General features: G+C 34.1%; 1 protein-coding gene across 1 annotated transcript; it reads right to left on the reverse strand.

Moving 5' to 3' along the window:
* Window positions 1–733: 733 nt before the first annotated feature.
* LOC143204463 (UDP-glycosyltransferase UGT4) lies at window positions 734–12,721 on the reverse strand. Its single transcript, XM_076417010.1, has 6 exons — window positions 11,815–12,721; window positions 9,988–10,213; window positions 7,784–8,664; window positions 4,680–4,902; window positions 1,119–1,338; window positions 734–1,059 (listed from the first exon to the last, which is right to left on the reverse strand). The coding sequence occupies exons 1-6, from the start codon at window positions 12,670–12,672 to the stop codon at window positions 759–761; spliced, it is 2,709 nt and encodes a 902-aa protein (XP_076273125.1). The 5' UTR covers window positions 12,673–12,721; the 3' UTR covers window positions 734–758.
* Between the last annotated feature and the right edge of the window lie 411 nt (window positions 12,722–13,132).

A 13,132-nucleotide genomic window follows, 5' to 3' on the forward strand; every position in this document is an offset into this window, starting at 1 on the left:
GTGGTAAGTATATCTAATGTAAGATGTAATTAATTAAAAAAAACTTTATAACTATAAACGCAACTTTAAAATTAACACAAACTACTTAAATGCATTAGTAGATTTGACAATGTCTCCCTCTACGACACCCAATTTGAGTTTGATAGTTTTTCAATGAGCTCCCAACTAGTGCGTGTTGTATTCTTGGTTGTTTTTAAATCTTCATCCAGCAATCGACAGAAGTAGAAATAAAATTGATGATAGTAAAACAAGATTTAGTAAAAAAACAATACTATTATTTAAAATAGTTATAAATTAATTTTTGCTGGACTTTTTCTTAACTTTTTTTAGGTGTTCATATATACTAGTAGTACAAAGAAGCCCGACACAAACAAATTTTAATAAACCCAGTTTTACACATTAGTAAAGAAAAGCAATATTTGAATTACTTGTACATAAAATACTTAATTGAAATATAAATAAGTATTTTGTATTTGTTCTATAAAAGTTCTAATATTTCGTAAAAATTTAATTTATAATTTGTATTTCCAATAACTAACACTGAGATAATTTGTAGTTAGTATTTTAAGTGCCTTGGAGCTCTACTCTACATAATATAATTTTGAATGTTTTGAATTCTGGATTCTAGTGCTTGTTGTTTTTCTTGACTGTTTTTAAATCTTCATCTATCAGTTAACGAAATTTGAAATAAAATTCATAATAGTAAAACAAGATTTAGTTAAAAAAAACTAAATTATTATTTAAAATAGTTATTATTTTTATTGAACTTTCTTCTTTCCACCTTTCCTCGTTTTAGACTTAAAAATACTATTTACAAGGATGTATAAGAGCCTGACACTAAAATACAATGTTAATAGAATAGATAAAAGTACAACGGTAAGGAACGCCAGTATATCCAGCATCATATATTGCCACCAAGGCATATCTACAGCAATACTTCTCAAGTGTTTCGCGCCTTTGTGACGAATTACGTATTCAATCCACCAGATGGCTTTATCCAGTCCATCCTGCGGCTGGTCTTTCATTAGATCATCCAGATATTTTGCGTTTTCTGCAAAGCTAAAAATAATGTTCGTTGAATTAACCGTATTTGACAAAACGAAATTCATACTATGTACCTAGGATTATCCATTATTTCATTTATATAACTTCGAAGTCTTTCCACGGTTATGTCCTCCAGGTCCAGCATCTTTCCCATCCCATATTTGACGCACGTGTCCACATTGCTGGTTTGGTCTGAGTGAAATGGAATGCCAATTATAGGCTTATGGGCGGCTATTGCCTCTTCGGTCGACTGTAGTCCACCCTGGGTGATGAAGAGCTTGACATTGGGATGTTCTGCGAAGAAAAATAACAAAATAATATTTTATAGTTTCGATTTTATCAACTAGATTATAAAAGGTGAGGTAAAAGTCCGGCTACCATTTAGCTCAGTTTCGCCTTGACCATTGTGTTGTATAGACGTCAAAATTTTGTTATGAATAAATATACGTCACAAGAACGAGCAGAAATAGTGACAATATTTATTGAAATTAATCGTTCCATTATTGCCATTCAACGGAAATTGCGTCAAAAATATCCTAATCTTCCAGTGCCTCACAAAACCACAATTTATCCTTTACATATGAATTTTCTACAGTATGATACACAACAGGCAGGCCTCGTTTTGGAAGACAACGGACTTCTCGTAATGCCGAAAATGTGGCTCTAGTCCGCGGTAGGGTTGCAGACTTTTGCGAAGTTTGCCGAACCACCTGACATTTTCTTATGAGCATTTTTAAAACCAAAAGTATGTGAATAAGCCCCAAGAGATTCAACATCTTAAAGACTATATTCGTCACGAAATTGGAAAAATTCAGCCTCAGATGTTGCAGGATGTCATGAAAAATTTCTTAAAAAGAGCCGAAAGTTTCATAGCGAATTGCGGCCCCATTTAGCTGATACAATTTTTTAATAATAACGAAAATGAAACGTAAAGACCAAACAAACTTTTTATGAAAAGCAAACTTACTTATCTTTTCTTTGAGCAAAGTTATAGGCAATCAAAATGGTGGCGGGACTTTTGCTCAACGTTGTATCTGGTTACCATGGCTTGATTTTAAACTTTCTGTCTCGGGAATTATCAAATGAAATAAACAAATGAGAAAACGGCCTAATTACTCAAAAATACCAATGTCCTAACAGCAAACCAACGGAGACTTAGGAATTATAAGACTCTACAAAGACTATGCTTTTTGAGGTCTCTTCAATCTATTCCTTGTATTAAAACACTACTAAATATATTGAAACATATGTTAATGTTTTTATTTTTTTTCCATAAAAACTGCAAATTCAAGAAGATAGCTATATTTCATTAACATTATTTACTTGACGGTGGTTAGCGCACTGGTAAAGGCGATAAAACGGTCCACCTACTGTTAATCACGGGTTCGAATCCTACTGGGGCATGGTCGTAAATTTATGTTTGTGATTGTTTAATATTTGTGATTGAACCAGGCTGGGTAAGACCGGATGTCTTCTGGGATGATTTCTAAGTTGGTCACTCGCCAGTCGGTAGGCTTAATGCCGAGGACCGTGATTCAGATCCCACGTTAAACAGTAGGTCCAGTCCAAATAAACCGTCACTGATATAAAGGATGCTTTAAAATAGCAAAAAATTAACATTATTCAATAAATAAATTTAAAATGAAATATATTATTTTCAACAAAAAGATAAATATAAAATACAACAAAAAACGCCCATTTTTTCCATATTTTTGAAACATTAATGGGTTATGTTCAGCTATATTAGATTTTATTATTTGCACTGATTTATTATTAGAACAACTAAAAAATGTATTCAATTTTCAAATAAAACTTGCTATCAATAAGATTTTAACACAAATGAACAGATTTTCATTCAGTCACTGTTGGAAAGAATCATCAACCCTCTAATACTGTAATAACATAAAGTATAATAACATCATATACCATCGAATAGAACAAATTTCTACCTTTATGGGGATATATCGATGGATGAATATCAATTTTCATTTAACACGAACCACTACTTTAGTCGGTTGTTTTATCCCAAGTAATGAAAGTATGGTTATAAAACTGTTTAAAAAATGGACTATTTCCAAAAATCATGGAGTAAAATATTATTATTTCGTTCTCTAGTGAATTATTACCAATATCTGGATACGTATCTAAATATGTAATTAGTTATGCATAAGTAGGTAATTTCACAATAATTTTACTCCATGTTTTCCTCAAAACAGCATTCATCAACATTAGCGAGCATCAAGTATCTCGCTCAGAAAGGGAATATTATAAGCTTTAGCATCAATCCATAACTAATGCTAGGACCAGTTATAGCACTATATCGTGAAACATCATCATTCAATATCAGTATGAACAAATGTAGCCCATCAAGAGGTCAAGTCTCAAGGCAAGTTATAGCTATAGATAGGAAATAATTTCTGTAACTCATTTTCCTTTCTAAGTTTAGCACTCTTTAGGACAATATCTCATCAATCCTCTTCCAGAGCTGCCCAAGGTGATGTGTCCAAAGAAAGTATGCGAATAGCAAAATGAAAATGAACAAAAACAGCAGTCGCATGGCATCAACATCTAATATGTTATTTCATATATTTCTCTACTAAGCTGGTTCTATTCTACAATGTTTACGTTCTCAGTCCCACATACATTTGTTATTTTATTGTGAATTACTCCAATAAGAACAACGCTTTTCATAGAAACATACTCATCGGTTCACAAATCAACAAAACCTGGGCCAAACTAAATGTTAGGTGTTCAAAATCTTAATTGATATAAACAGAATATAACAAACCCAGTTTTTGAATGTGAAAAAGCCCATTACCTATTACTAGAGATGAACAGTATTTCAATTACTTGCTATTAAAATACGTAATTGAAATAAAAATAAGTATTTTGTATTTTTAATAGAAAAATATAAAAATGTAATTTATAATTAATTGGTATTTCAAGCGTCTTGAAGGCAAAAAGGAATAAAGAATATGAAATAATATTTGATTATAATAAAAGCAGTAGTACGAATAGACAAGTCAATGATTTCATTATTTTTGTGTATAGGAAATGTCATCAACCAGAGACATCAGAAATGGGATTAGAGTTAAGTCAGCTACCTAAACGATAAATACAAAAATCTTAAAATTCTTGTACATTATCGAAATATTTTAGGAGATTTAATTAATTCCCCAGCAGGAGACATTGTCTGATGATACAATCTAGTGTTCGTGAAAGGAAATTCTTCTTTTACAGATCAATAAGTTGCGGTGGATTACTCCTAGCCTACTTACATAACCTGCAACCTGACCTAGTTTATAATTTGTATGATATTTTAAATAAAAAAACTGTTAAAACACTCGTATTTTGTACTTTATGTTATAATTTGTATTTGAATTAAAGCAAGTCATGTATTTTGCTTATCTCTGCCTGTTAGGACTATTAACTAATATTGAATAATATTAAAAATGTTCATTTAAATCCATCAAAATTACTCAACAGTTCATAAACCAACCGTAAACTCCTCTAATAATACGTATCCCCTAATAGGGAGGGACATAAAACGCTCGATCTATATTTATCGCGAACAATTGAGATTTTCAATTTTCCGAAACCATTTTTCCAGAGACCGTTTTCATTGCGTATTGTACCTAATATAGCCACTTGAGGAATCCATTTGTTTATTAGGACGTTATCGGGTTTGCCCGCCATCGTATCGTTCTCCCATTTCCACAGCACGTCATATGGCAGATCTCGGAAGACCCTTTGAAACGACCCTATGACATCATCGGTTAAATATATGGCCTTCATCGACGAACCGAGACTGAAATAGATAACGCCCCTTTTCGAACCGTCCAAGAAGCGTTTCAAATCCTTCAAAGTAAACAATAATACATTATATCATTTGATAGTCTACGAAGTATATAATGCTTTCCATAAAAACAGTCAATGCCAAACATACAAAAAAACATACTGGCAAACACAAAATTGTCAAAATGTGAAAGTCTGATGCTTCGGAATATGTACCCTCGTCGTTACTGTGGTCAAATGATTACAAAATTATTCAAAACGTCAGTGAATATTTAAAGGTTGTTAAACAAAAGCACATTTTGACCAGTAGTCTGAATTTTTTATGACGTGCATTGACTGTTTTATTGGATTCACTATATGTACGACAAGAATCTCACTTAGTTACGAAATAGTACGTCTGGTAATTAGTTTTAAGTAATTTACAATATACAGCGAAATTTATATCATATCGTATCAAACACTTTGGTTAGCGTATGGTGAAAACATTTAACCCTTACTATCAGAAACCACTTTTACTAATATGTGTCTTTCATGTACTCTATAAAAAAGATGTCTGCGGAATATTTATCGTTTCAAAAAATCGTCTAGGTTATATTTTTGATACGAAATGTTATCGAATATATATGATTCGCATGTTCTTTCTCTGATCTGACAAATTATTGGAGGAACGCACATATTAGTCAGCTATAATATAACGAGAAGTAGTCTAGTGGTATATAGGTGAGAAAACAAAGTAGCAATGTAAATAACTGTTCAAGTAGCTATCCTAGCTATAAAATCGATGCTGTGGGGATTTCTCTATATAGAATAACACTTAATTACTTAGTATTATTGAGTTATTCAGTGCAAACAGATGGTAATGATATAGTGGTCAAAATTACATTTTCGCCATTTTTTACTCTTGTTGTTAAATTGAAAGAAATCTGCTAGTGATTTTGATTTTATTGATATAAAAGTAATAAATGAAAAGGAATGGTCTGGAAAAACCAGCTCAAACTCTTAAACAACTTTCAGGCGGCTTACTAATTAACGATTCAATTACACCTCACTGACGTATATACGCTGGGAGGGTGGGGGTTAGATCAAAAAGCAGGAAAAAAGAAAATTCTGCAACATTTACATTTATTAAGATATCTTAAAATGACTGTTGACAGCACCAGAATCCAAGATGGACAACTATAATATAGATTATATACTGAGATTATTAAAATAATTTTCATAAAAATCTATTCACAGTATTTCGAACGAAACTAACTGGAATGCTAAACCTGTACAGAGTGTCGCAAAATAATGTTTGACAGGTCAACTGAAGAATCCCCGGCCTGACACATAGATGGCGCTACTCGAAATAAATCCATATATTTTTTAGTTAGCCCTAACCCTCAACATATGCGTGTGGTGCATTTGACAGCTGTCGGATCATTAGTTTTGAGTGAAGCAACTTTTGTTTTTGTGAAAAAATGTATAAAAAGGAATTTCGCGTGTTGATAAAATATTGCTTCTTGAAGGGAAAAATACAGTTGAAGCAAAAACTTGCCTTGATGCCGAGTTTCCGGACACTGTCCCAAGAAAATCAACCATCAAGTATTGGTATGCCAAGTTTAGACGTCGTGAAATGAAATGTGATGGAAGGACCATCAACAACGATTATTACATAGCGTTATTGGACCGACCACAAGTCAATGAAAACGATAGCGAAAATCCATGAATTGGGCTTCGAATTACTTCCCCATCCACCGTATTCTCCAGATCTGGTCCCCAGCGACCATTTCCTGCTCTCGGATCTCAAAAGAATGCTCGCTAGTAAGAAATTTTCGTCTAATGAAGAGGTAATCGCCGAAGCTGAGGTCTATTCTGAAGCAAAGGACAAATCGTACAAAGGTAAACCGAAAAATGGTATCGAAAAATTGTCTCTATAAACAGTGTATCACCCTTGAAGAGAATTATGATGATTAAAAAAAATTGCCAAAAATATGTGTTTTACTATAGTAGAGCGGGGACTTTTCAATTAACTTGTTATAAGTTTTCTATTCGCAGTCACTCTGCAAAACTTGCAAGTTTTCGAAAAGATATTAGGAAAATTCTAAGTTTCGTCGTTCTAAATAATCCGCCAAGATCATTAATACGAACAATTTGAAAGCAACAGATGTTTTAAATTTATACACATTATTAATGATGTACAATATCACTTGTGATATGATGTACAACTAATTTTTGTATCCCCACAAAATCTTAACTGAGTCCTGGCAAAATATTGGCTTCGAATATTAAACATTCTGAGTTTTCCTATTAAGCTCATTGTTGTATTGATGGAGACGTAAATACGTCAAACTTCTTCTAACGAAAGGTAACCGATCTTAAAATAAATTATCAGAAACGAAAATGCATGAATGAAGTTTACATTTGAACGTTATTTTAAAAACTAATTACACAAATTATTTATAACGTAGGTTTACAATGTAGGACCAACCTTTGGACCCGAACAGATTAGAACGACTCTCGACATTATTAGATGCATTACGGTACAACAATACAGTACGAGCAACATAAAAAAAAATTAAACCTCTGTTCATTTCTAATTTATACTATTTAATTCAATAAATATAATACCTAATTTATCTAAGGTCCAAAACCATGTATACTTAATGTGTAATTAGTAAACATTTTTTCGATAGACTACGATAAAGTTTAATTTACGTTAACTAATAAAAGTAAATCGTGAATAGCTTTTATAAATTTACACAAGAAATATTTTTACACCGACTAGACTATAATTATCTTAAATGCTAGTGAGATTCTATTCGTACAAATTCCGCGTTTTCTCTTTCATTAAGATAACGAAATAATTCTGTTCAACTGAGTTAGCAATAAAGAGTACTATTATGTTATTAAAATGATTCACGGCGATTAGTATGAATTTTTGTGTAACAGACTATGTACTTACAGGACTCAAACTTTGATTCGCTTTAGGAAACTTGATACCTCCTAATTCAACAGCGGCAGGATTCATTGGCATAACGCGATGAAACACTGGGTTTCTATTCAACAGAAGAAGGCTAATATTTTTTTCGATATCACCTAGATAAGGAAGGTTGTTGCTGATATGTCTCTTGATGATAGCGTCTTCTCTGGGCAAGACAAACAGATGATAGTGGATTCGAACGTATATCGAATATAAACCGGAGAAAATCCGTTCTCTGAATGTCATAGCTCTGGTCAACGGTAGATTCATATCGGGAGCTATGATGGGATGTCCGGGATTACCTACTGTATCCATAGAAACCAGCGGGGCTCCCAACGACGTGATCCCGATCAGAGGGGCCCGAAAATGCGCTGCGAAACCTCCCAATGTTGGGAACAACCACTCGACAATGACGGCATCGAAATGTTTGTTGTTCGTCAGAATGGATTGGGTTGCCTCGTGGCTGATACATCTCTCGTAAAACCTGTTGAAAATCACGGTGATGTAGACATCCTTGACGAAGGCCTCGATGAACGTCGGTTTCTTCAGGTAATATTTACTCTTTCCTGCCGTAAAAGTTTTAATATACTCGTACAGATCACTAATGTTGTACTGAACTAAGTTTGGCAGCGTAGAATTCTCCAAAGGATTAGGGGTTAGTACGTGAACTTCATGACCCTTCTCTGCAAGACCTTTCCAAATGACTTGAAACGGTTTCTGATGACTCGGAGCCGGTGTGCAGCTCAAGAAAAGGATCTTGGATGACCGTACTGGTACCACCACACCGATCACCAAAAAGAAAATCACAAAAACAACTGACTTCATGGCTGATATGCGTGTAGCGTACTGGGCTACGTTTATTATTTAAGTAGCTTACCACAGGTACTGATAAGAGAACATTAATTATAAATTATATATTAACTGAGCTCATCATTTCAAATCTAATCTATTTAACGCGTAGCTGCTGCTTCACTGATATTTGTTTTAGAGTACTTCTAGTTGTTTAAATAAAAAAAAAGTTGTGTTATCAATAAACAGTTAGGCAATGACTATATCTAGTTCTTCTTGAGTATAGTTTTAAGGACGCCACAATTACAGAATTGCAACATCATCATCGAGGAAGAATAATAGGCCACATCCAAAGTTAACTAATAGTAAGTAAATATGACAACTGAACTCGACACTAATTTAAGTAATACTGTTACAACAAAAACTGCGGGAGTTTCGAAAAGAATGATAATGGCAAAATTTGACACAAGACTGGGACTACATCCTGTTGGAAACTATTCGGGTATTTTAAAAACAAAAGTCAGGTGTTCTTATTCTATAGTCTATAAATTGTTTTTTATTTTAAATAATTAAATATCATTTTATTCCATTGTTTTAAAGTATTTACAACGGATGTATTTGTAACCAACTTTATATTGATCCCAATGACAAGCTTTACTTTTCGGTACGTATGATTTTGTCAAATTGTGAACAAAACAATTTTCAGTGTGTTAAAAATGATTGAATTTGTACTTTAATTTCAATCTTGTACAAACTATGCTCCATCGGTTTCAACATGTATATACTGGTTTGGACAAAAGTGGTGATTTTGACAATGAAGACAAAGGGTTCTCTTGAAAGCAAAAAAGTCATTACCCAATAAAATCGTCAATTGAGATCACTATCACTATCAGACTGCCGGAATACGGGTAAGGACGCAACCATGTTATTCTTCCTCCCTCGACAACCCTCGACCACATGTTGCAAAATCAGTGAAAACATACATGAAAGCATTCAAATGGCAAGTATTACACTACCCACTGTATTATCTAGACCTTGCCTCTTGTGATTACTACTTTTTTCGATATATGAGTTATTATATGAGTTATAAATGGCACGATTCGTGGATAGCCTCAAAGGATATATCGTTCTTTCGACCCTGAAAGATGGGAAAAAGTGGCGGCTGTCGATGGACAATATCTTCAATAAAATATATTGTACCGATTTTTTCACAATAAAGTTTAAAATAAAAAAATATATATTTGCACTCTAATAAGTAATTATTTCATACAATCATCCCATTATTTGAAACCCTCGGAGTATCGGCAAATATTTCTATTTTAAGTATAATTCCAAGATTGTTGGAGTAACAATTTGTCAAAGTTGAGCACGAAACTTAACAGATAATGGTATTTTACCTAATACTGCAGTTTGATTAATCCAGCTGCTGATGAAGACATTGTCAGGTTTCTCATCCATAGTTTCGTTGTCCCACTTCCAGACCACGTTATAAGGCAACTCTCCCAACACAGTCCTGAAAACGTCTATCTGCTGTGGACTCAAGAACGCCAATTGTTTTATGGCTGCACCCATACTGAAGTAGACCACGCCATTTTTTGAGTTATCCAGAAAATGTTTCAGTCCCTAAAAGGCAGCTCTCATGTAAATTATCAGAATATAAATTATGATATCATAAAACAGTTTTGAGTCAGTTACATAGGACTGATACCTGTTTTCATAAAATTACCTGGCAATATAGCAATATATAACGAATTTTAGAAAATGTTTTGATTAATCTGTTCATATATTTTTGCACTCAAACAAATAAACCGAACTCATTTGTACTTCTAATTAGTAATATACACCGGTTATGATAACGCAGTGTAATCACTAGGAAAGTTTAAATTTCAACGAGTTATAATTCAGACTACTCCTCTGAATAACCTCTTTCTTTCCCATTCTTACGGATTCCTCTAAACTTCAACAATAGCATAAAATATAAATAATTCCATACACGTATCTGTTTGATTGAGTAATTATCTTTAAAGACTCTTCTTAAGGTTAGTTGCAGCCCACTCTTTGTAATTTTGCTTATTTCCATAACATCCTTCATCTGACCACTTCGTACATGTCTTGGAATTGGATCACTGATGCTTGCAAAACTCGATTCACAACACCTTTCATCAACTTTTTTAACAAATTATCAGTATAGATTAATTTTGATATACAAATCTTGTACTGCAATGGCAAAAACATTTGAATTATGACTATTTAACCTACACATTGAGTACATCTATCAGGATCCCTCCAGTTCCCCGCATAGCAATTGCTAATATACGAACTTTTCCAACGGGCATCTTGTTTATCATTTAGTTCAATTTTTCCACCGCTTTATTATAAAACCAGTGCAAATATCATAAATAATCAGACATTATCATAGAATAAAATATGTAAAATTTTCGTTTTGGTTAAAATAGGTCATGTTTTTGTTATGTTATTGCGTGTATCTTGATCAGCCATAAATATTTTGAAAGTGCGTTATATCAACGGCAACAGAAGAAGTAACTGTTAAATCAGATCGCTTTCACATTTCTCTACATATAATATTATTTTTCATGCATGTGTAGATGTTTATGTGTACTTATGCACAACTTCAATTCAAACAGTTTTAGAAACTCATAGTGAACGGTGGTTTTGATACTAATAACAAGAATGGCTTGGAGGACCAGAACATTTCGAAGACAATGAAGTACAAGACTTATCGGGACGAACTTTAGTAGATGATGACCAACTGTTTTCAGATATTTGCATGCAATGAAACAGATTCTGAAAAAAGGAAAATGGGAAAAGGCCGTACTGTGGCTAACGATGAGAAGTGGACTAAAATAATTCGAAGTATAAAAAGTCATGAGTTAGCTCGGAAGAGACATTTTATAGCAATTCATAGCTAGAAAATGTTACTGTGTATATGGTGGAATCAGCAAGTTGTAGAGTATTATGGGCTGTAAGGACAGACAGAAAAAATAATACAGAAATATGATAATTGAACAATTTAATGATGTATTCTTGCAATAAAAACCAGCAGTAGCGAGTAAGCACACTCAAAGTTATCCCCTTGTATGACAACATGATGCTACATATTGCAAGAGCCAGAAAATGTGAAAATATTTTGGAAGGTATGTTGATTAGCATAAACTGTACCCATTTCTTCATAATAAAAGCATATTTATAGTTAATAAACTTACCGGCTCCAATTCTTGTACAATCTTATCATACTTCAAACCACCGAATTCTACGATGCCCGGTACCACGCTCATGAGCCTGTGCGATATTTGATTCCTATTCAGCAGCAACAGACTGATGTTCCTCGTTATGTCACCCAAGTAAGGAATGTCATCGCCTAGGTACTTCCTGACGGTCCGATCCTCGGTCGGTACTATGCGCCAGTGATAGTACAATCTAATGAACACCGAATACAGCGCGGATAACAACCGGTCCCTGAAGGAAAAGTCGCTCCTTCCTATGGGAACGTTCTGGTCCGGTGTCACCACCGGATTCAGTATATTCCCGATTTCGTCCAGTCCGTTGGTCGGAGCTCCCAAAGAACAGATACCGATCAAGGGAGCTCGGTAGTACCCTGCCAACGCGGCCGCGGTGGGATACAGCCATTCGACGATGACGGCGTCGAAGGACGATTGGGTGTCGAGCAAGCGCTTCACCTCCGGCAGTTGGAACGTGTACTCGTGGACGGCGTGCCATCCGCGATTCACCGCGAACTCCTTCAGGAACGTGTGGAGGAAATTCGGTTTCTGCAGCGAGTATTTGATGTCCTTCTTCTTCAGCTGATTCATCTTGGCTGCCCAAGCGTACACGTCACTGATGTCGTATTGTATCAAGTTGGCGTACGTGTGGTTGACCAGAGGGTTTGGTGTTATAACGTGCATTTCATGACCTTTTGCCGTTAAGGTCCGCCATATCTCCTGGAACGGTTTCTGGTGACTGGGCGATGGAGTAAACGAAACAAACAATATTTTCGAGCCCGATACCGAGAGCACAACACAACAATATAAAAACAGCGCACCCCAGCTTAACGTGACTGTCATTTTAGACAAGCCTAATCAAACACCACTGATGGTTTTCAGTAAAATAGTAGTATCAGTAGTGATAAAAAGCATATCTATACGTAAACACTTATAATTATTTAAAATAGGAGATAAGATAATCTTTGAATTTAATTACGTGCTATTGAGGTTTCGTTACTAGCTGGGCAAATTATCTGGTAATTGGAAGTTGTTCAGACGTTCCAAGGTCTTACTCATGTGAAAAGAGGTGAGAATAAAGAGAATAATGGTTCTGGATGAAGCGGAGATACAAATTAAAAGCCCCAACAGACCTATTTCAAATATCACATTACAAAAAACATAAAAATAAAGAGTTTAAAATATCCTATGTTATGCTAAATGTTACTCTAAAATTCACATATGGTCATTAATCAAATCTGATGGTAGTATAATCTAAACGCTAATAAATTGATATAAAAATTGATTTAGTACAAAATAAATG

This window comes from Rhynchophorus ferrugineus, unplaced genomic scaffold (assembly GCF_030347505.1).
Source record: "Rhynchophorus ferrugineus isolate W39M unplaced genomic scaffold, kcgeb_rfMv2 rfM11, whole genome shotgun sequence".
Classification (NCBI taxonomy): Eukaryota; Metazoa; Arthropoda; class Insecta; order Coleoptera; family Curculionidae; genus Rhynchophorus; species Rhynchophorus ferrugineus.

Coding starts and splice junctions, on each gene's coding strand:
- LOC143204463 (XM_076417010.1), bottom strand. CDS start 12,672: ATGACAGTCACGTTAAGCTGGGGTGCGCTGTTTTTATATTGTTGTGTT. Junction 10,214..11,814: donor TTGTACAAGAATTGGAGCCG/GTAAGTTTATTA, acceptor GCTGCCTTTTAG/GGACTGAAACATTTTCTGGA. Junction 1,060..1,118: donor GAAATAATGGATAATCCTAG/GTACATAGTATG, acceptor CATTATTTTTAG/CTTTGCAGAAAACGCAAAAT.